The sequence below is a fragment of the Cyprinus carpio genome, chromosome B12 (genome assembly GCF_018340385.1).
Source record: "Cyprinus carpio isolate SPL01 chromosome B12, ASM1834038v1, whole genome shotgun sequence".
NCBI classification, from domain to species: domain Eukaryota; kingdom Metazoa; phylum Chordata; class Actinopteri; order Cypriniformes; family Cyprinidae; genus Cyprinus; species Cyprinus carpio.
Genome location: NC_056608.1, coordinates 24,067,555 through 24,091,979, shown reverse-complemented (window position 1 = coordinate 24,091,979; position 24,425 = coordinate 24,067,555). Strand labels below are relative to the sequence as shown.

The 24,425-nt window shown below is 37.2% G+C and overlaps 1 protein-coding gene across 2 annotated transcripts in view; it reads left to right on the top strand.

Moving 5' to 3' along the window:
* LOC109054556 (alpha-tectorin-like) overlaps positions 1-13,590 on the top strand; it is a 168,517-nt gene extending 154,927 nt beyond the window's left edge. The window contains exons 11-34 of one of the 2 annotated variants that reach the window (XM_042736017.1): positions 3,162-3,284; positions 3,629-3,750; positions 3,923-4,201; positions 4,430-4,525; positions 4,618-4,771; positions 4,921-5,174; positions 5,265-5,409; positions 5,488-6,069; positions 6,202-6,785; positions 6,888-7,452; positions 7,544-8,148; positions 8,257-8,821; positions 8,985-9,190; positions 9,287-9,496; positions 9,793-9,981; positions 10,072-10,361; positions 10,617-10,888; positions 11,372-11,491; positions 11,595-11,779; positions 11,946-12,103; positions 12,215-12,460; positions 12,588-12,750; positions 13,016-13,118; positions 13,223-13,590. In XM_042736017.1, the coding sequence (XP_042591951.1) occupies positions 3,162-3,284; positions 3,629-3,750; positions 3,923-4,201; positions 4,430-4,525; positions 4,618-4,771; positions 4,921-5,174; positions 5,265-5,409; positions 5,488-6,069; positions 6,202-6,785; positions 6,888-7,452; positions 7,544-8,148; positions 8,257-8,821; positions 8,985-9,190; positions 9,287-9,496; positions 9,793-9,981; positions 10,072-10,361; positions 10,617-10,888; positions 11,372-11,491; positions 11,595-11,779; positions 11,946-12,103; positions 12,215-12,460; positions 12,588-12,750; positions 13,016-13,118; positions 13,223-13,326 (6,320 nt within the window). In that variant the 3' untranslated portion in view covers positions 13,327-13,590. Of the gene's footprint in view, positions 1-3,161; positions 3,285-3,628; positions 3,751-3,922; positions 4,202-4,429; positions 4,526-4,617; positions 4,772-4,920; positions 5,175-5,264; positions 5,411-5,487; positions 6,070-6,201; positions 6,786-6,887; positions 7,453-7,543; positions 8,149-8,256; positions 8,822-8,984; positions 9,191-9,286; positions 9,497-9,792; positions 9,982-10,071; positions 10,362-10,616; positions 10,889-11,371; positions 11,492-11,594; positions 11,780-11,945; positions 12,104-12,214; positions 12,465-12,587; positions 12,751-13,015; positions 13,119-13,222 lie in introns of those variants that run through there. The other variant, XM_042736018.1, reaches the window with a different exon arrangement.
* The last annotated feature ends 10,835 nt before the right edge of the window (positions 13,591-24,425 follow it).

Genomic DNA, 24,425 nt, shown 5'->3' with positions numbered 1-24,425 from the left:
AATTACTGGTATTGGTATGGCTATATAAATGATCATGATGACACTCGTGCTGAATGGGATGGCTGGTATCGACTCTTCATCAATGAGTCGAATGCTCAGATGCCTGAGTGGTGTTTTACTTACATGTCATGTGGAGGTTATAGTTCTCTGTATCTTGGTGGCTCTCATCCTCGTATAGAAGATGGAGTTGTTACTCGTGAAGTTTTTGGTTCTCGTGATTATCAGTGCAGTCGCTACAGATCTGAACCAATCCAAGTCAAAGCTTGCCCTGGAGATTATTATGTCTACAAATTTCCCAGACCAACAGTCTCAATCCCAGCTCCTGTATATTGTGCAGGTATTGTGCACTTTCATTCATCATTATATCTGACAGACTTATCATCACTTCTGCTGTTGGTCTTCATATTATTGTCTTGAATAGATTTAATCTTCAGTATGTACAGTAATACTCTCTTTTTACTTTCCCATAACAGTTCCTTTCACCACCCCAATTGTTGATCCCTGCTACAACTACACCAGTCTGGATGAGACTTGGAGAGCCACTGACAATTATCACTATAACTACTATGGCATGTGTGATTATAATGTGGAGTGGAATGGCTGGTACAGACTGTTCAATGATAGTCAAAATGCCCGTATGCCAGAATCATTTGTGAATCAAGGCATGTGTGGCACTTATGAACCACTGTGGCTCAACGGCCCTCACCCACAGCCGGAAGATGGAGTGGTCACACGTCAGGTCTGTTTGTCATGGACCTACAACTGTGAATACAAATCCCACCCTATAAGAGTCAAAGCCTGTCCTGGAAATTACTATGTTTATGAGTTTGTCAAACCAATGTTTTGCGGCGCATACTGCATAGGTGAGCATTTATAATTGATTAATTTACTTCATGGGTTTTATTTAAAAATTATTTATTGATATAAAACTGTTCTTAATACCAGAGCCTCAAACCAGTCCATCCCAGCAGTGTCTACACCATCAGAGACAATCCCATCTGTAGAACCCATTACTCTACCAATCACAACCACTGGTAAAGTATTGTCTTGTTTTTTATTGCAAATAAGACACAACGTGTGTTTTCAAAGCATTCTTCATTCTGCTCAGTTGCAAAAGGGCTCATGCCTGACTGTAATGGAGAGATGAGGCAGAGAGAGAATCTACATGCACACACAATTAAGAAAAGGCCAAACTCAGATAGTACACACATGATAAACAAGGAACAGGAAACGATACAGGAAACCATCAAAACAACGACCAGCAAACACAAGTAACGAAGTACAGTTATTTGAGTATTGTACTGAAGTGCACTTTTTCAGTATCTGTACTTAACTTTTTTTTTTCTGGAAACTTATTACTTTAACTTCACTACATTAGAAAGACAAATATCGTACTTTTCACTCCACTAGATTTCTATCAAGGTCCTCAAAGTAGAAAGTCGTTACTATGCAGCAGCTTTAAAATTCAGTCTGTGATTTTTTTCTTCTCTAAAACGTGATTTTTAGAGAGATTTTTAGGGCTATGTAAATTTTATTTTTTGAACACTGACCAGTTGCATATTTAATATTTATTCACAACAATTCAATAACAGTAGGCTTAATATATTGCAAGTATTACATAAAAAATAATAAAACAGTGCACTGACATAAAAAAGAAATTTACTTTTGGTACTTAAGTACTTTTAAAAGCAAGTTCTTCTGTACTTTGCGGAGAACCGGCGAGCTGGAAGAGAGAGAGTTTAAATGAGAGATGCCGTTTTAACGTTTTTTCATACATTATGCTGTATATTAAAATATGTTATGTAGGCAATAACCCAGTTTAATATTTTACTAATTTACTGAGGTGGCATTGTTGTTAACTTACAAAAAAATGTTCGTTAATCACAGTAGGTAGAGTAACGTTATTCAGTCTGATGTCAAATTAACGGTCGCCTGAGGGTGCTCTATATCTTATCTGAGCTCAAAACGCTGCTTGGGGGAGTGTCAAGATGCTAAAAATAATAAATACATAAAATTATAAACATGTGTTAATGTGTGTTTATTTTTGTTCTCAGTATTTTAATAGCAATGATTATGAACATAAAAGCATTACAAAACAAATTAATAATATACCATCGATGAAACCACAAAGCTGACGCGGAGAGTATGTGTAACTATAATAAGGTACATGTAATATAAATTATTGCTATTAATATTTTCTATAATAAGGTACATTTAATATAAAAGTACATATGGCAATGTTTTTGCAACAGCTCCAAGTCTCACACGCAGTGTATACATCACCGTCCGAATCCGTTGACTTATTTGTTCACTCCTTCCTGAAAAAGTCCACTCTGCCATAGCCTACAGCCCTACACTATATAGGGATTAGTGAATGAGTGAACGAGTGAACGATTTCAGACACAGGGCAAACACAGGGAACAGACATAAGAGCAGCTGGGAAAACACTTCAAAACAAGAGTTCACAGTGAAACCGGGAAAAAAACACAGAATCATAAAATCCACTTTTTAAACCCCACATATGTTCCTCACAGATAAATAAAAGATGTTCAAACTTAGGATACAATTTTATCTGCTTTAAATTAATTAAAACACAAGTTTATCAGGGAACTTGAGTAAAGAGTGCTCTGGATATTTCATACCAGTTAACATTCATTCAGTCAGGAGCATTTTTGTTTCAATGTTTCCATTTCAACAGCTCCCCCTGTTGACCCCTGCTACAACTACAATGTCCTGGACGATCCATGGAGAGCCACCAACAATCAACATTCCTCTCAAATAATGTGTGACACTTGGGTCAGCTGGAGCGGCTGGTACCGTCTCTTCATTCAGAGTCAGAGCGTTCAGATGCCAGACACATGTGTTGAGGAGAATAGTTGTGGCACTAATGCTCCACTCTGGCTGAACGGAGGACATCCAGCAGTTGAGGATGGAGTGGTCACTCGAGATGTCTGTGGTCACTGGGACAATTACTGGCTATTTCCAATCCAATCCCATTAAAGTCAAAGCCTGTCCAGGAGATTATTATGTCTATGAGTTTGTGAGTCCAACAACCTGCAGTTTGGCATACTGTGCAGGTAAATATATTTATTTACATGTGCCCTTTGTTTATGCAAGAGATAAATCAGAATTTTTGTTTTTATATTTATGATTTCTTTCAGATGCAAGCAACATAAACACTACCTCTACTACTGTCATGCCAGAGACAACCACAGCTGAAACTACAACTACAACCACAACCACAACCACAACCACAGAAACTACAACTATGGACATTATAATTGGTAATATATTGTAGTGTGTTACAATGTGGAGGATTATTGTTTTGCATGGACAAATCAGATTTCTGTTATGTGTTTGTGATGCATGTAAATAATTTTAAATAATGTATAAATTTATGCATATTAATACATTATCAGCTATATTAAATTAGGCAAAATGCCAAAGTTCAAAGCCATGCTGATATACAGTCATATTTCTGTATCATAATTGTTTCATTATTCAAAAAATACAAATGTTGCAGCAAGGTGATTGAAAATGTAAATGACAGGTATCAGAAACTGACATATTGTTACTTGTTGTTCAGTATTGATTTTTTTTCTTTTCTTTTCTGGAATCATTATTACAGGGCCATTTTATCCATTTGGAACTGGAGACACAGAGAATGGACGCAATGATGACGGGAGTTCATCAGTTATATACCTGCAGCAGCCATTCATATTTTTTGGGCAAACATACAACCAAATTTATGTGAGTCATTTTGGAATGGGTAAAATTTAGATTCTGAGTGTCAATAACTTCAGATTGTAAACAGTAAATGGGGTAAATGTGACATTTCGCTGCAGTTTACATTTCTGTTAGAAACTATTTTGCATATTTTATAAGAATCCTGCAGGCAATAATCAGTCTTCTTCTATTTCAGGTCAATAACAACGGACACTTGACTTTTGATGGGGCATGGTACAGCTACACTCCATACCAGTTCCCAGCCTATGGAGGGAAAGACCTCATTGCTCCATTCTGGACAGATATCGACAATCGTTGGAATGGTGTCATCTCATATCAAGAGTACACCTCTGGCAGTGTCCTTACACAGGCAACCCAAGACATAAACCAGTACTTCCCTGACTTAAGTTTCTCTGCTTCATGGGTCTTCATTGCAACATGGGATAGAGTTGCATATTACTACAATTCAGGAACAGTAAGTAGCTCAGTTTTGTACCATGAAAATCTTCCCGTGCCTATAAATAAAAAAAAAATAAAAAAATAAAAAAATATATATATATATAAATTATTTAATTTCTTATTTATTTAAAAACTATAAACTCACATTAATTTATTTAATAACTTAAATATTTAAAAAAAATATATATATATATAAATTATTTAATTTCTTATTTATTTAAAAACTGACTTTACTGTCTTTTTGGAAACATCTTTCCAAGTGGTTTTGATTTCAAATGGCCATCTTTCATTCGTTGTAATGAACTATGGTGCAATTGCTCCAACACAACGATATGTACAGGTATGCACAAGATGGCATTGATATAATAGGTATATTGCATTTTCTGTGAATAACTGTCTAAGCAGACATCTGGATGTCTTCCTTATCATTAGGCTGGTTTTGACACTATCGATTCGAGTCACCATTTCTCAATTACTGGATCACTCCAGAATGACATCACAAGCCTACCACACAGCAGCAATGTAAATGTGCCAGGCAGATGGGCCTTTAGAACAGATCATGGAACACGGGGTTGTCAATTTAATGGTAATGTTGCTTCCCTAGCTGCATGCAATATTTGCAGCCAGACTATGAATTACCTATTCAAATTGATTCAATTTTAAAGGTAAAGCCTTCCAGTAATTGCACAAATGGTTTTAGGTGTTTATATACATAAACCTAAGTCTTTCTCATAGGTTTGCCAGTGCAGCTGGGAGACTCTTTCTGGAGTGATGCCGTCTGCCAGGAAAGATGCACCTGTACCACAAGAGGCCTCCAGTGCAGCATTGAGCCCTGTACTTATTCCCAAGCTTGTCGTCCAGCTGCTTTCCAATACTCTTGTCAGAACATTCAGCGGCAAACATGCACCATCTCTGGTGATCCTCACTACTACACTTTTGACAATCAGATTTTTCACTTTCAAGGAACCTGCACATATGTTCTCTCTGAGGTTAGTAATGTTGCTATGGCTTTATAATTATTGTACAGATTTGACAAGATCGGGAATCCTTTACTGATACTGATTTTTGTCATTGTATAGGCTTGTGGAAATGGTTTGCCATACTATCGCATTGAGGGAAAAAATGAGCATCGGGGTAGCACACATGTGTCATGGACTCGAATGGTCAGAGTATTTGTCTATGATGAAGAAATTGAACTGGTTAGAGATCACTATTATGAGGCAAAGGTAAGTATCACTGTATTGCTGTTATATTGAGTTCAGGCATCCTTCCATTTTCCTAATTTATTTTTGTCAACATTGTCGGTTAATGGGACCTTTATAGCCACACCATTCACCCTCCACAATGGCTCCATCCAAGTCTATCAATCAGGTTTTTCCTTGGCCATCAGCACAGATTTTGGTCTCCTAGTTACATATGATGCATATAGCTACGTCACCATCTCTGTACCTTATGACTACCAGAATGCCACATGTGGTCTGTGTGGAAACTATAACCTGCATCCTGAAGATGACTTCCGTTCAATCTCTGGGGAGATCTTGAGCTCAGATGTTGATTTTGCTAACTCTTGGAAGGTAGAGGGAGACCCAGATCCAGAATGCCATGATGTCAGGTGCACAGGTCTAGGTTGTGCAGTTTGTACTGCCAATGAAATAAGCCTTTACAGTGACACAAATCACTGTGGGATACTAGGAGATGTTTCAGGGCCTTTTGCATCTTGCCACTCTGTGTTTTCGCCACAGACCTACATAGAGAACTGCGTCTATGATCTTTGCTTAGGAGGAGGGTACCAGCCCATTCTGTGCCAGGCTCTCAATGTGTATTCTGCTCAATGCCAACAGCAGGGTGTACAACTAGGGCACTGGAGACAACCAGGCTTTTGTGGTAAGTGCCTTGTTGTGTCTTCATTAGAAGTAAATTTGGCACACAACTTAATGTAACTGAAATATTTGTACAAGGTGAAATATTACAGAGGTTGAGGCATATACTGTACTTACATCTGCTCTGCATTTCCAGAGATTCAATGTCCTGAGCACAGTCATTTTGAGTCCCATGGAACGGGCTGCCCTGCAACTTGCAGCAACCCCTTCGCCTCAGTAAACTGTCCCATGCCCAATCAGGAGAGCTGCTTTTGTGATGATGGGTACATCCTCAGCGCTGGGCAATGTGTGCCTGAAGCAAACTGTGGCTGCATCTTTGAGGGCTTCTATTACTCTGATGGACAGTCGGTAGTGTTGGACGAGGACTGTGGGAGGCAATGCGTTTGCAATAGCAGGTCAATGATGTGCAATCAGCACCAGTGTGGTCCAGCGGAAGTGTGTGGACTCCATAATGGTGTAAGGGGTTGTAGACCCATCAGTTATGCTACCTGTTCAGTTGAAAGCCTGGGTTCATACCACACCTTTGATGGACAAACTTTCAGATACCCAGGAGCTTGTGGACTGACACTTGCAAGAGTGATGGCTCCCTCCCAACTGCCATACTTTGTATTGACAGTGGAGAAAGTACCCAGAGGCCTTCAAGAGTTTTCCAGGTTCCTGAAGTTTGAGGCAGGAGGAACTCATGTTTCCATTGAATTGGGAGAAGGTAGCCATGTGCAGGTTAGCCCCCAATTTTTTTTCAATCAGCCTTGTATTATGTATAGTTTAACAATTATATCAAACTTAAATGCTAGATCAAAGTCAGATTTTTTTTTTCCTTAGGTGGATGGACAGATGGTTGGTCTACCCATCAGTGTTGGCTCCAGTCAGATCCATATCTATCACAGCAGTGCAAGAGGATTTGTTTTGGAAACAAACTTTGGAGTGACCGTTAGAGCTGACTGGCCGCACATTGTCCGAATCATAGCTCCAACCACTTACAATGGTACACTTGGAGGTCTGTGTGGGAACTTGAATGGAAATATTGATGATGAATTCTACAGCCCAGGTGGTGTCCTGCTGGATGACTCCCAGCTTTTTGCAGACAGCTGGCGCGATGGATCCCTGTCAGCCCACTGTGTGGATTCAGTAGACATGTGGGAACCAGGTCTTTATCAGAACAGGAGTGAGTTCAGTGAGCACTGCAGCATCATGGCCATGAATGATGGACCATTTGCTGAGTGCAGCAGAACACTAGACCCTTGGCAACGGATTGAAGATTGCATTCAGATGCTGGAGCAGACAGACGGTGCCAGGGAGGCTCTATGTGAGGCCCTACGAGGCTACACACTGTACTGCCAACAGAATGGCATCACAGTTGGAGAGTGGAGGAGTATCACCCACTGTGGTTAGTATTTTACAAGATGTTCAGAATTAAAACTATATATCTCATTCAAAGTGCTGATCATTCATTGTCTTTTCCATTTTTGTCTTCCCAGATCCCAACTGTCCAGCTAATACCCATTATGAACTGTGTGGCACATCCTGTCCTGCATCCTGCCCTAGTCTCTCATTTCCCTTCCAGTGCACGCTGCCATGCCAGGGGGGATGCCAGTGCAATGATGGACTAGTGCTGGATGGAGACCACTGTGTTTCCCCAACTGGTTGTGGCTGCCACTATGATGGGCGCTATCGGCAGCCTGGAGAGCAGTTCTGGCATGGTGAAGAATGCCAATTCCTGTGTGTCTGTGATGGAATCACCGGAAATGTCCGTTGCACACCATCATCTTGCAGTGAACAGGAGATCTGCCGTGTGGTGGAAGGAGAGTATGGCTGCCATCCTCGTCCACATGGTAGCTGTTATGCTTCTGGAGACCCCCATTATATCTCTTTTGATGGAACCTATTTTGACTTTCAAGGCCCGTGTCGATATGTGCTGGCTAAAGTATGTGATGATACTCGTGGTCTAGCGCACTTTCAGGTGGATGCAAGAAATTATAGATTGGATGGATGGCCAGTGTCGATAACTGTTGAAGTTTTTGTCAATGTGTCTGGGCATCTTGTGCAGATGTCACAGGACATGAACAGTTTTTCTGCTGTTAAGGTAAACAAGTCCCTCAGCTTTAATTTGGCATGGAATATTTCTGATTTTACAGTTGTAATTATTGATAAGAACGTTTGTATAAACAAGATTTTCTGTTTCTTCAATCAGGTTGATGAAGAGATCAGAAACCTCCCTGTCTACCTTGACTCTGGTCGAGTATCTGTCTATTCCTCAGGAGGCTATACATATGTCTCAACTGACTTTGGTTTCACTGTCACTTATGGTTTCTGGGCAGTAAATATTGTTGTGCCGGCAGACTACAGTGGAGTTCTGTGTGGCATCTGTGGTAACTTTAATGGCAATCCCGGAGATGACTTCCTCACTCCTTCAGGCACTCCGGCATCTTCAGTAGACCAGTTTGGGGCAGAATGGATGGTTGAGGATGGCATGCCATGTAATGATGACCGTGGAAACAGTTGTCCTGACTGTTGCAGAGATGAGAGCACGACTCTTATCTCACAAGCCTTGTGTGGAATCATCAGGGACAGTCAGGGTCCCTTTAGCTTCTGCCATGGTTCTGTAGATCCACAAGCCTACTTTGATAGCTGTGTGTTTGATGTGTGCATTTCTGAGAACAACAATGATGTTTTGTGTCACTCTGTTCAAGCCTATGCAAGTGCTTGTCAATCTGCTAATGCCGTTGTCTATCCCTGGAGAGAAAATGCATCCTGTGGTGAGTAGCTGGAGTGTACATGAAATGTAAAAAGATGGACTACAGATTAATTAGTTTTCGTCTTTTAAGGTGTTCTCCCCTTTTATTAAAAATAATAATAATAACAATATTTTACATATGATTAAATAGATTGTACAAATAAATTTTGTTGTTTCATTTCCAGTCATGGACTGCTCAGCGAACATCCCAAATAGCCATTATGAGGTGTGTGGCACAGACTGTGGCCATACGTGCGCCAGCAGCATTGACGCTAGTTGTGAACACACATGCTCGGAAGGTTGTTTCTGTGATGAGGGATATGTGAGGAGTGGAGGACTCTGTGTGCCAGTGGAGCAATGTGGCTGCTTGTATGATGGATTCTACTATAATGTAAGGATTAAGCATCATGTTTTTACCTTGATGTTTTTTTTACTGACATTATGTTCTGAAAATGTAACATTTATTATTATCATTATGGTTTTATAGATTGGTGAACAGTTCTGGGATTCAACATGTTCCCAACGCTGTCAGTGTTTTGCTCCGAATGATTTACGCTGCTCTGCATCTGTCTGCCCACCAGCCTTGGAGTGTGCAGTCAGAAATGGACAACGTGACTGCTACAGTCCAATGTCCACCTGCACAGTCTGGGGCGATCCTCACTACATCACCTTTGATGGAGCTTTGGCTCACTTTCAGGTATGAACTGGAAAATGAACTGGTAACTGCTGTTTTTTTTTTGCAGACAACTACATTAACTGTTGTTTTGAGTCCCAATAGTAGGAGACAACTGACTTAACAGTCAGGTTTATTCAAAGGAGGTTTAGGAGGGCTATTGATGTGACAATGTATTTCATAAAAAATATTCCATAGCACTGAGATTCTTCAGTTTATTAATGTTTGCAATTTCTTGCATGACATTTCTGGATTTGAAGTTGCATCTTCGAGGAAGAAAGGTGTAATGGACACTATGTGTATTATATTAATCCTATCAGGGAACTTGTTCATATGAGATTGCCCAGACCTGCGGTAATGTTACAGACAGTGATCTGGAGTTCCGTGTGGTGGCCACCAACAGGCACCGTGGGAACATGGTGGTATCATTTGTGTCTGCAGTCGATGTTTGGTTGTCTCAGCATGGACAACAAACACACATCACAATTGGCCAAAACAGGAGAGTTAAAGTAAGTTGGACTTCAAATGGTGTCAATATAAATGTATTTTCTTTCACTTTCTTTCTTTTCTTATATTGGAATGTTCTGATTTCCCTTTAGGTTGAAGGGAATGCCATCGACACACCAGCAAATCAAAACAATGATCTTGTAGAGATACGTGAAGAGCAGGGATTCGTAATTCTAAATGCTTTTAATGAATTCTTTGTCCATTTTGATGGACATAGCAGTCTTCTAGTCAGAGTGAGTGAAAGATTCTATGGATCTCTATGTGGAATGTGTGGAAATTTCAACGGTAATCCTGCAGACGACAAAGTGTTGCCCAGTGGAGACCCCGCTCCTGATGATGATTCTTTTGGCCATAGCTGGCAATCAGACACCAGCATTCCAGGGTAAGAATCATGAGACTTTAGGACAGTCGTTTTTACCTGGTGGGTCATATGATAAAAAACAATGTTTCTCAGGTTTGACTTAATAGAGCAGTGGAAAGGGAAAAAGGTTCAAAGGTTTACATCTTAAAGTTAAAATATGCAAGAAAAGCAAATCATGTTAGTTGTTCGACTGTAAACTCTTTCTGTGTCCAAGTGATGAAACAGTAGAGGCATTTAACTGACCTTTATTTTTTCATATATTCATGTATTCTTCAGCTGTGGTGCCAGAGACCAGACGGGTAATGCTGATGAGTGTCCATCCAGGCAGAGGTACTCTGATCTCTGTAGTATTATCACCAACACCACTGGCCCCTTCCAGAATTGTCATCTTCATGTTGACCCTGCACCTTACTACTACTCTTGTGTGTATGATCTGTGTCTGTACACACGTGCAAACGGCATGCTATGTTCAGCTGTTGAGGCCTATGAGACAGCTTGTGCCATCTTGGAGATACAGATCCCAGAATGGCGCTCGGGTCTGCGGTGTGGTAAGTCATAATAATGTTTCAGCACAGATTATTTTGGGGTCTTGTCACCAGTGTTGCAAAAAAAAACAAACAAACAAACAAAAAAAAAACATTCACAAATCAGTCATCGCAAGTTCTTAAGAGCAATTTCACAGCTAACATAGACTCAGACATATCAGACATATAGAGGGTGATTATACAGAAATTTTAAAGGTAAAGTAATTAAATCCCCCAGCAATGTAATTCTAATGCTAATTAATTCTAATACTAATTCTACTGATAAAAAAAATATATATATATTACAAAAAACAAAACAAAAAAAAACAAAAAATATTGTTTGTGGATATCGGTGGGAAAATTATGGACTATATGAAATTCACTTTAATTCACTCAGAAATATACATTTAATTTCTTTGAAGAATGTACAGCAAGGATCATTCAGGGGTCTCTGTATTATGACTCAATGTCTTTGTGTTGTATTTCATCTATCTGTGCTTCACTTAGATGTGAGAGATCGCTGCTCTGAGCTCAGCTGCTCTGAGGATGAATGGTGTGGGAAGAAAAATGGTGTTTATGGCTGTATGTGTAATGACGACCTACCCAGACCACAAGCTGACTCTTTTGGTTGGTAACATTCCACAACAGAATGTGAAATATGGTTTTGGTCGTTATTTCATTTTCTTTTTTAATACTTCTGACAATGTTTTGCATGTTTTAATTCTCTCAGATTTCTCAGAAACCTGTGAAAGCAGCTCTGGCTCCATGTCTGTGTCTCGCTGTCAGCTCTTTGAGGCCGGTTTTCCAGCTGACATCTTACACCTCAATGATCCCAGCTGCAAAGGAACGGTCCGGAATGGCAGAGTGGAATTCCATTTTGATAACGATGAACACATCTGTGGCACAAATCTTGTGGTAGGACAAATTATGTATAATCCAAACATTTGTAGTGAACCAAATGTTAGACTGACTGATACAAATTTCATGGGGTTTTATATTTAATAATTTAGCTGTAATAAAAGTTTTTTTTTTAAACACCTTGAATTCAATTTAGTCAAAATGATATGCATGTTGTTCACAGGCCAACGGCACCCACTTTATCTATGATAACTTTATTCTGGGGGCACCGAGGTCAGAAGGTCTCATCAGCAGAGAGAAAATCCTCAAGCTTTCTTTCAGCTGTGCTTATCCTCAAACACAAACACTTTCCATGAATGTGGAAATCAACCCACTGGAGACGTGAGAGTCACATACAAATTCTGATTCCAGCTGTACTGTTTTATTAAACTAGTAGAATTTTAGCCATAAAGCGTAGTAGTTTTAACACAGATCTATCCATTATTTCAACAGTGTTGTGCACAAGACCCTCCCCGCTGGTGAAGGCAGATATCAGGTGCGGATGATTCCATATGAGGATGATGAGTTTACTCGGCCCTTCACTGGTAGAGTGGATGCAGAGCTCGACCAGAAGATGAATGTGGAAGTTCGTGTCGAGGGGGTTGACAGCCGTCAGTTTGCTCTGGTGGTGGACACGTGTTGGGCTACACCTGTGAATGATCCTGATTACAGTCTCCGCTGGGATCTCATCGTCACAGAGTAAAGCTGTTTCTAATCCTTGAAGCACATGAAATGAAAATATGATGATTTACATGAAATCACTTTAGGGTTAAATGTCTCTATTGAACTCAAAATTTGATTTGTTTGTTATAATTGCTATTCTCAGGTGTCCCAATCCAAATGATGACACAGTGGAGCTGCTGCAGAACGGCGTCTCAACATCCAGCCGTTTCTCCTTCAGGATGTTCATCTTCACTGCAAACTCCACTAAGCTTTACCTGCACTGCGCTGTTCACCTGTGCCTTGTGTCAAGCAATCGCTGCTCAATGGTGAGTTTAGAAAACTTCTCATAATTAATAAAACCATGAGGATATGTTTCTTTGTAGCTATAGAACTAATGTATGTAAATGTATTGAATGTATCTCCATAGTTAAATGTAATGGTTAAATTGTAAAGTTTTAAGATTTTACCATTTTACCATTGATTAACCCCTGTTGATAAAACATTAATTATTAACACTCCTGTATGTTTCATGTTTGTCCAGTGATATTTAACAGCGATTCACGTTGCTGGATTTTCCCTTTTTTTTTTTAGGACTGTAATTCTGGACATAACTGGAGAGAGCGCAGGTCTCTTGATTTCCATGACAGTGCTTCCATATCCATGGGTCCTCTGACTTTGTCTGAAGGGAACACTGGTAAATATTAGGTTTATTTAATCATTTGTAAATGAAGTTTTCTGTTGATTTCTGCTGTGAATACATTACAATTCACTGTGTTGTGCTATATTCTCTGTTCACAGATAAGTGGGTTCAAGAGCAAGTGAAGGCATCTGAGGCTTCTTGTCTGTTTGCTTCTCTGATGCTGTTACTTGTTCCTCTGTTCAGTTTTCTGACCCTATTTTAATGTTTTTCTTCAGACATAATGTAATCTTTTATATGCATGATTTCTAATGCCTTTTTAATGAATATTCTAGGGTTTCTAAATTTCTCCTTGTCACAAATGTTATTTTATGTTCCAGAATGAGATATTTAATCATTTACATGAATTGTTATATACTACATTAATCTTATTTTACTTCAGAGGTAGTTTTACATTACCAAAGACAATCTGATTCTTGTATTATTGCTCAATCATGCAACAACATTAAAAAGTAATTCCTGTTCTGCAGTTGCTTTTCAATTCAACATCATTTTATAAAAATTGGGTAGCAGACTTTTAGAAATATGTAATACTGCGATCAGGGTCAGACTTTGTTGGCACCTTAGACGAAATTTTAGAAACATTGAAACTGGACAACAGTTTACTGTACTCAGATTAAATGAATATTATAAAACGTATAAAGTAAAAAAAAAAAAAGGTATGACAATAATGACAAACAGCCTGTTCCAAATTACCTTCTTATTGTTTTAAAAGTATACCAGAACTAAACAAAATACAAACAGGCAAAGCATGATAAACAAACTTGTGAAGTATGAATCATGATAGAGAGTCAAGTCATTCAATGTACTGTGAACAGCATAACACAAGCACTGTGAGCACTGTCTGTAAGGAGAGGGTAACAGTAATATACTGTAGATATGCATTTACTGAATTTATTATAAGACATATATAATAGGGACACAAAAATGCATTTAAAATAATCTAGAATGTAATTTTGATGCCTAAGCAAGTCACTTCACAATCTGCCTGTTTTCCCTTTTGCAATAATTTACATTCAGTACAAGGAAGAAAGAGATTAATGATCATAGTCTTATTTTTATTTTATTTTTTGCTACCATAACATGCATGAGATGTGTCCTGCTATTTTACTTTAAAGGATTTGAAGAATGTCGCCACACTGGTGAATTGTTCTTTCAAAGAAAGTCATGTGTGAGGTCTGATGGCCAGATTAACAAAAATGTTCTTGTATTGTTCTTATCCTGAGAAACTGAAATTGAAGAGCTGGGTAGGTCAGAGTACATTCAGTGTGAGACAGTAATTTGCATAAGTTCATATCTGAACAGTCCTTTGACATTGCAGTGAAATATTACATGAAAACCCCTGTAAAGTAGTCTTGTAGTGCAGGTAAGAGAGAGCCTGCGCTTCGAAAGTCATTTGCAGACCCACCGCAACATTCAGATAAATGTTTTTCCGAATATTTTAAGTTTGTAATTAATTTTATGTTTTTTTTTTTAAACCACATTGTGGAATGCTGATGATTGTTTGGATTTGACAACTAAAACTTGCAAGTTCCTACATTTAACCATAAACAGTCAGTATATTCAGTGACTTAAACTGTTCCTGCCTAACATGTTAAGATATGATGATGAACATGTTAAGATATGAGCTAAAAGATAAAGTATGAGCTGCTGTTGTATGTGGTGTTAATCTATTTAAGAGGTATTTATTGCGTTTCAATTGTTCTCTGAGAGTTAAAATACTACATATGCGAAAGACTTTTCGGTCTGGTACTGTATGTCATCAATTCAATAGGTATTCAATCGGTATAACAGGTTTTTGAATCTAACAGATACACTTTATCTCAAACAAATTTCTTAAAACCATCACTCATTTAAAAAAAATAAATAAACAAATAAAAAAAGTGACGTGACAAACAGCCAAGTATGGTGACCAATACTCAGAATTTGTGCTCTATATTTAACCCATCCAAAGTGCACACACACAACAGTGAGCGCACACACACGCCATGAACACACACCCGGAGCAGTGGGCAGCCGTTTATGCTGCGGCGCCTGGGGAGCAGTTGGGGGTTCAGTGCCTTGCTCAAGGGCACCTCAGTCATGGTATTGCCGGCCCAAGACTCGAACCCACAACCTTAGGGTTAGGAGTCAAACTCTCTAACCATTAGGCCACATTTTTCTCAAAACCTCTGACTCCAAAATCCAAATACTCAAACTAAATTCACAAAACCTCTGACTCTTCCATTAAAAAATCAAACAATCACTGCAAAACCATTTCATTTCAAGTCAATAAAATATACACAATACAGAGCATTTATTATAGACACTACAGAGAAAAATGGAGAACACAGCATCCAGAACATTACAGAAAAAAAAGTATATTGTATTGAGTAAACAATTTAGCAATTCTGTAAAAAAGTAAAGTAACTGCAACTGAGTAAGGTGAATATATTGTATAGACTACTGTATTGACTACTGTATGTGCTGCAATAATAGTATTGTGCTAAATATTTAATAGTACTGAATGTTTATATATATCCAGCATCTGGATCCTGCAAAAATACTTCAGTCCAACTGCAAAGGCCAAAAATGTCAAATAAAACTCTAAATAAATATCATGTTACAGTACACTCAAATACTGTAAGTTGTGCAATTGTAAAATCAGGGACAATGAGTCATTCCTTCTTAGGATCATGTCTTTGTGCTTGAGTCGGGCCTGAAGACTTTGTCCACATCACAAGCAATGTGGTCTTTTTTTTTTTGCTAGACAAAGAGAAAAAACCCTCTGGTCTGGTAGATCCAGCCTTGATAACACTCTCTAAACCTTACTCTTTCTCTCCTCATCCTCTTCCTCCTCATCCTCCACTTCTTACATGTACTCTTCCTCCTCTCCTTCTCATATTGTTTCCATCTATTGTTCGTATCACACCATTAGAAACAAGTGTGAACTATTCTGAGTCATTGTGTGTAAACGATGACAACTGTGCTTTAGTTGTGTTTAACTTTTGCAGCACAAATGCATGTGATAAGTGTTTAAGTGAATGAGAATGTGTTTAGAGATTTGCAAATACAGCCTAACTGCCTGAACGTGTTTAAGGTTTAGCAGAAAGATTGCTTTATTCGACAAATTGGTTTAAACTAGTAAGAATTTGTTTCAGAGATTGGGGTTTAATGTTTTAGTAATTGAGAAAAACTGTAGTACAATCAGGGGGTTTAGTGTCCTTGGGCGTCTCCCTGTGGTCCTGTTTGGTATCGCAGCTTGACTTGTGCTTATTTGTATTGAAAACGATTATTTATTGGTTGATAAATTGATTGTGGCACTAATACAACAAAATATATCAATCAAACACATCACAATAAATTAAAAATGAATGTTGATTACATACACAATAAATTAATACATAATGGTGAAGTATATAAAATAGATAAAGATTAATGTGAAGGAAGGGGTATGTAACTTCCAGATGTTGTGCCAAAGTGTTTAAAAAATATTAAAAACAAAAAAAAAAAAAATAGTGTATAAAAATAAAACAGCAAACGGCAAATACAAAAAACAAAAAACAGAATTCTTTTTTTTCATTTTGGCCAGTATATGGGGCACTGTGGCTAACACAGGACAGCTGAATTTTTGGCAACACTATCTGCATTAACAGCAGCTGCTGGCTTATACTGGTCACAACGAGTGTGTCTAAACGACCAACTTTACTTATAAGTTTTAAGCATGCAAAGATAAAACAATACACCTTTACTGGGTTAGTTACCTGAGAATGAAACGATCAACTGTACAAAACTCTGCTGTGACTTCAACTGTGGTCTTGGGGAAGTGGGGAAGTCATGGCCTAGTGGTTAGAGAGTTTGACTCCTAACCCTAAGGTTGTGTGTTTGAGTCTCGGGCCGGCAATACCACGACTGAGGTGCCCTTGAGCAAGGCACTGACCCCCAACTGCTCCCCGTGCACTGCAGCATAAATGGCTGCCCACTGCTCCGGGTGTGTGTGTGTGTGTGTGTGATTGTGCGTGTGTGTGTGTGTGTGTGGATGGGTTAAATGCAGAGCACGAATTCTGAGTATGGGTCACCATACTTGGTTGTATGTCACGTCACTTTCACTTTGCGCTGATGACGTAACATCCAGGTAGACCCGCCCACAGCAGGTTATGATTAGTCGATGGACAGGCTCAAATCTGATTGGGTAAAGAGTACGAGTGTCTCACGCAGGAGGAATTCACTGCCAGGAATGTCTCAAAAATACACTCACAAATCCAAGGCGATTCACACATTCACAATCCATGATGAAATTGTGAATTTTAAATATACCAATTTTTTTGTACACAGTTGCACATCTGTGAATTGTGTTTTACATTTGTGAAACGTATTTTATGAGTGCATATTCTTATTTTGTGCACGTGAATTGGTTTTTGTGAATATACTTTTTTTTTTTTACACGTATGCATCATGTCTTTTGGGCAAATTATTGAGTCTAATCTGACGCAAATTATTGAGTCTGATCTGCTTCCATAGACTTTTGGCAATAAATGTGTTCTAAAACACCTACCTTGATAGGAAGGCAAAGAAGAAGCTGTTGCTGACAAAAAAAACCTGTTCAGAAATGTTTGTGTTGCAACATGCTTGCACACTACACTGGGCTCTGATTGCCTGATCTGCTCCGTCATCAGCGCACGAACAATCGTGACAACATAATTGGCAGTGCTGAAGATTTTCTCTACACATAATATCTATGTTATGTAATATATGAATATAGTATCTTCATGAATATGCAAGTGACCTCACTGGTTGTAGGTCTCAAAATGTCAGTATTGTAATAATGTAACAAGCATAAAATCATTACAATTTAATTCTGATATACTGTACATTATGTATAATGCAATAAATTAATCTTACATAAAAGACAGGGATATTGAAAAAAAACATGTTTGTTCAAATATGAAATAAAAGGACAAAGCAAAAGAACACGTGATGTAACAAAGCTGGCTTCATAACCTGTTTCCCTTTAGTTTTTGAGTAATAGGCCTATAACATTGAGATAAATGTGATATTGACATTTTAATACCATCTGTGCAATTGTCTTTATTTTCTGTTGTTATGATACTAATATTTATTGCATCAGTTGTGTGTAGCAATGAACCTTCATTTCAAAAGGATCTGAGGAATGTTGCAGCACTGGATGATAGGGTGAGGTTTAGTTATTTGTTAGATCACTAATAAATGTGTGTGTATTTTTATTGTACTGGTTGTTCACACAGGTGAGGCTGCATAAGGCTTTGATCCACCACGAATGAAGGCTGCCTCTCCCAGTCAATATGTAAGAATAGTTTGTAAATAAAAAAATGCTGCATTTTCGCACACATAACACACACACATACATGCACGTCATTATGCTGCTGCTGTCTATATCATGAGCAAGGCCATAAAAGGGCCACAGACTCACCCAAGATCCATATTTTTGTTTTCAGTATTTAGTAAGATTGAATATATACAGTAAATTAATTTTAACAAATGAGTTCCATGCAATTTACATCATTATGAATTCAAAACACTGATTTTACACAAATTGTTCAGACTAAGCTAAATGTCAAAAACGATGAAAGCAGCCATCCAAGACTCTTAATGTGTCAGTTCTGGTTTATTACAATGGATGAGGACGAGAAGGCTTTCTGTATAAATCTCACTTTAATTCATCTTTCTGTATTTTATGGCCCAAAGACAGCACAGGAAAGCTGGTGATGCTGGGTTCTCTGACCACACAATCACAATTAGACTCATTTATTTGAGGTTCCCCTGTGTCCTTTATGCATATATAATTTTTCTCTTTAAAAGCCCTCCACTCTTATTCTCTCTTCTTCCTTTCTTTTTCATATATCATCTCCTACTTTTCTCCTATCATCTCTTTCTACTTCCTCCACTCTTTTCTTTTATCATCTCTACTCTTCCTCCTATTTCTTCTCTTATTTCTCTGTTCATTCCATGCTGCACTTCTTCCTCTTCTTCTGGTAACAAAATTATATGTAGAAAAATCATGATTGTTAAATGAACATTTTGTAAATTGTGCTTTGTGAAAGTATGGCTTAGCTGTAGTGTTAACAGTTGAACCTTGAATCAGAGATGTTTATGTGTTGAATTTTAAGATTATGTTGTTTTTAATTTGTATTAAATCATGAATCATTTACAGCATGTTTTGAGAACATTGACCAGTTTGAGTAAATCTGGAAAAGCAACTGCAAAATAGTCGGATAAACTGTAATGATTTTGGGAATGTGTCTCATCATAATACACGTTAATCTGATTGTCTTCTATCTACGTCCATCTATTCAAGGCTAAAAAAAAATAAAAAATAAAAAAAGTTTTTCTCAATGGCAGGTGCACAAAGAAATACTGGCGTCATGTGACATGAAAAAAAAAAGAAAAGAAAAAAAAAACTGGATTGATTTGTTGTTGAAAAGGTCCACCCACATTTATTAATACAGACATAGACAAGATTGTGAGACCTGAAGTTCTTTCTTCATTGTATTCCGTAACTGGATTAAGCATTACTGTGTTTTGGAGTTTGCTGTGTATCAACATTTTGTCTCCGGGTAAAGTTATTTTGCCTCATTTTATCCCACTGAGCTGTTATCACGGTTTCAGTCATCTGCTTTTGATAAATCTAAATGATAAATAACATATTACAAAATATGTCATAACATTTTGTATAAACATTGGTAAATAACTCCTTTTAAATTGATTTGCCAACTGTTGAAGACAAATTGAACTAAATTTACTACAGTACCTATAGAAACACGTATTTCACGTGTATATGTGTGTGCGCAGGTGAAGGAGGTGCCGTTATTCACAATGAGGTTCATATTCTCATTGTGCGTTTCAATACTGCTACTGTATGGTGAGTGTTTTATACATCTTTTTATACATATTCTTGATGATGCTGTATTCAAAAACGTGAAATGACTATTTTCTTTTCTAATTAAACTATTATTCTTATATTCTTTTGCTTTAAAGGTGAAATAACTGATGGACAATTAACAGGTAATTCTTTACATTCATTTGCTAATAACAGTGCTTATAATTAAACTTTCACTTCACAAGTATTATTATTGGTTCCCATATTGATCTCTAGCTTTCCATTAGACAAAAATTGTTGAGGACAAAACCTTATGATAAACTTTATGATATAAGTATTCAGTACTTCGTTTTGCATTGAAGTTGCTGGCTAAACGTAAAAAGTCTGTTTGAATTGTTGTATTAATTTTTTTAATTAGTGTGGAGAAAAGCAAAATATTACTTTTTCTTAGTAAACTATATAGTAAAAAACTATAAATACAATCAAAATAACCCCATGACTTTTCGCACTACAAAAAGTGCAGTAATTTAAGAATTTAAACATGTTTTCTGTGATTTCATGTCATGAAAGTATTCCCAGTCCATCCTGATAATAGAATTAGACATTGTTCTTTAACAAACTGTTTTAAGTTACTCAAAATAAATGGATTGTGAAAAGTTTGTGCTATGTTGAAATTTGCCCTAAAAGTAAAAAAAAAAAAAGTATGTTTTTGAGCTTGTCACAATAGTGTATGCAACTAATGGAATGTACTAGTACGTCATGGAATTTCATCTTAAAAGCCACATGCTGTAGGTGTGTGCATCCTGCCACCGTAAACTGACCTGTCACTCTTTTTCTCACGGTTGACATCCTGAGCTGCACATTCAACTTTTTTTTTTTTTTTTTTTTCTTTTTTTTTTTTTTTTACATTTTCCACTATCATTTTATTTAATTTACACTACCCTACAACAGTTGGTCTGTTTATATCCTCATTGTCACTGCTAAAGGAAAAGTGATGCTCAGTGTTTAGATTTCAACAACGTCAATAGGCTTAAGGAAATCATTTTCATGAAACTCATACTACAACTTAAGATTTCAAATAACATGTAATGGTATAAAAAAAGTACATTTTAATGTTCCATAACAGATGACCCTTGCTACAGCTACAGTGTGCTGGATGATCCTCGAAGAGCCACCAGCAATCAATACTCCTCTGAAATAATGTGTGACTGTGAGGTCAGCTGGAACGGCTGGTACCGTCTCTACATTCAGGGTCAGAGCGTTCAGATGCCAGACACATGTGTTGAGGAGGACAGCTGTGGCACTCATGCTCCACTGTGGCTGAGAGGAGGACATCCAACAGTTGAGGATGGAGTGGTCACTCGGGATGTCTGCGGTCACTATGACAGTGACTGCTGTTCTTTTCTGTCCAATCCCATTAAAGTCAAAGCCTGTCCAGGAGATTATTATGTCTATGAGTTTGTTAAACCAGCTTTCTGCTATTTAGCATATTGTGCAGGTAAATATAATATATTTTCAAGTCATAATTTTATCTATGTTGATTTTGATTTTAATCTCTTTTTTCGTCTCTCTTTTTATAGATGTAACAAACCTCAACACTACATATACAATTACGACTGGTAATGTACTGTTTTACAATCTGGAGGACTGTTGTTATGCATGAGCAGATCAGATTCATGTTTGTGATTATATGTAAATAATAACTGTGTGTGGAATGTACAGTTAAGATTTTGATTCAGATTTGTGTCATTAGTATCACCGAGCTGCTTGCAGAATATATTTGCAGCTGATTTTCATGATTTACCATCACAAAAAATAAAAGGAAATTAATTGGATTTGAAGTATGTATAACCTTTTAAAAATGGAATGAATTTGAACGTCAATAGAAGCATTGCAATGCTTATTTATTTATTTATTTATTTATTTATTTAAAGAAAAATATTACAAAGTTTAAACATATTTTTAAAAGCTAAATATATACATTGTTGCACCTAAAATTATTGTTACTTTTACATTGTTGCTGCTCACAAAGATAGACTATAAATTGCTGCTAGTCTTACTTTAATATGTTGTTTGGAATAAATGAGACAGTATGGATAGAAAGTACAGGGCAACTTTTTGAGCAACGTTGCTTGGGTACTTTCCAATTGAGAATGGGTAACAAATTTCTATCTGGATAATTTAGATCGGTTGTGGGCCCTGTGTCTCACGTGGTTGCCCGTTGACAGCAACACTGCCGAAAGTTGCCTGGCAACATTGTTTAAAAAGTTGCCCCATTTATCATCAGCCTAAAAGGGATAGTTCACCCCAAAATAAAAATTGTGTCATTAATTAATCATCCTCATGTCGTTCCAAACTAGTAAGTCTTTCGTTCATCTTCAGAACACAAATTAAGATATTTTTTGATGAATTCCGAGCACTCTCTGACCCTCCATAGACAGTAAGATTATTACCAATCAAAGAACAGAAAGTAAGGACATCGTTAAAATCAGTGGTTCAACTGCAATTTTAAGAAACTATGAGAGTACTTTTTGTGCACAAAGAAGCAAAAATAATGTTTTGTTTTTTCCTTCAATTCTTCTAATCTGTGTCACCGTCCACCACCATTCATGAGAGTACCATGACACAAGTGTGTGGTGCTGCTGATGTAGAACATGCATGCACTGCGCTATGTTTACAAGCAGAGGAATGCACACACATGCATCATGGTACTCTTGTGAATGGCGGTGGACAATGACGCAGAGGAGAACAATTATTGTATAAAGCTGTTATTTTTGTTTTCTGGTCACACAAAAAAGTATTCTTGTGGCTTCGTAAAAATTACAGTTGAACCACTGATGTCACATGTACTAGTTTAACTATGTCCTTACTACATTTCTGGGCCTGGAAACGTTTCAGTTGCTGTCTATGCAGGGGTCAGAAAGCTCTTGGATTTAATCAAAATTATTTAAATGTATTTTCCAAAGTTGAATGAAGATCTTATGGTTTTTGAATGATATGAGGGTGAGTAATTAATGACACAAATTTCATTTTTGGGTGAACTATCCCTTTAAAGTGAAAACATCTCTACAAAGATTTTTTTTTTTTTTTTTTTTTGCTCATTCAACACTGACTGGTGAATCTGATTAGTTTAAGTTACATAAATAGTAAGTTTTAGAGAACATCTGTGTGGTCAGGGAGTTTCATCCAGCGGTAGCTGATGAGTATTTTGGTACAATTTATATAATGAAGAAAAAAGAACAAAACAACAATGCAAAAAAAAATTTAAAAGCACAAGGCATGACAACACAAAAAAAAACCAAAAAAACAAATAAATAACAAAAAAAAAAAAATAAATAAATAACACAAAGTTAATATCTTTGATTTTAGATCTCACATTAAACTTGCTGTAGAATTCATGCATGGTTTTAAAAAGTCAGTCACCTCCAAATCTCCATGCAACCTGACACAACTTACCCACACAAAGCTGTAATGTTGTTAAAAGGTTCACCTGACTCAAATTGGGTAAATATGTGCAATCAATTATTTTGTGTGTGATATTTACAATATATATATTTACCAGTAAAACCAGTAAAATTGGTCTGTAAATTAGTGCCCAAAAATAAATAAAATTAATAATAATAATAAAATAATAAATAAACTTTTGTAGTTCAGTGTTAGAAAACAGTTCATAAAAAACATAATCATTATGACTAAAATATGCACTCTTTGAATGGTTGAAAAAGGCAAACTGGCTTACAGACCAGCATATTCAAATCAGTAATAACAAATAAGTAGCATAGTGTGTATTGAAAGCATTCTAGCCAACATTAAACTAATAATAATCAACTTTTAAGTATAAACTCCAGGTTTGTTGCTTAACCCCTTTTAACATAGGGTGACCAAACTTGTCATTTTCCCAGGACACGTCCTGGCCAGGATTTCTATATTGTCTAAAATATCCAGGTTTTGGCTTTGGTTTCCTGTTTTCATACTTAATGAAGTTAATGATCGTTTGACCAATAATATGCAGACATTGTACGTAATCGACCAATGGTGATGCGTGAGAAGGTGGGATCTACAGAGAACAGTCAAAGCGATGCAAGTACGTGTACATATTAGTGTTTGACATGAGGCAGCACTAAGCATACTGATCGGTGTATGACATCAAAGTACTGTGAGAGCGATTCAAAAGCACAAGAAGCCGTCTGCTCTCTAGAGCTCTCACGGTACTTTGTCATACAACAATTGGTCTGTGCAGCGCAAACAAATCCAAAACGTGGATATTTTAGACAATAGAAAAATCCTGGCCAGGATGTGTCCCGGGAAAATGGCACATTTGGTCACCCTATTTTAACACCAATAAAAAGAGATGGTTAGACTCAAAAATTTATTTAAGCTTTGGAAGTAATTATTTCATACTGCAACTATCCAACAGTAAAAATTATATAACATAAAAATAAACTTATGCAAAAACATTATTTTCATTT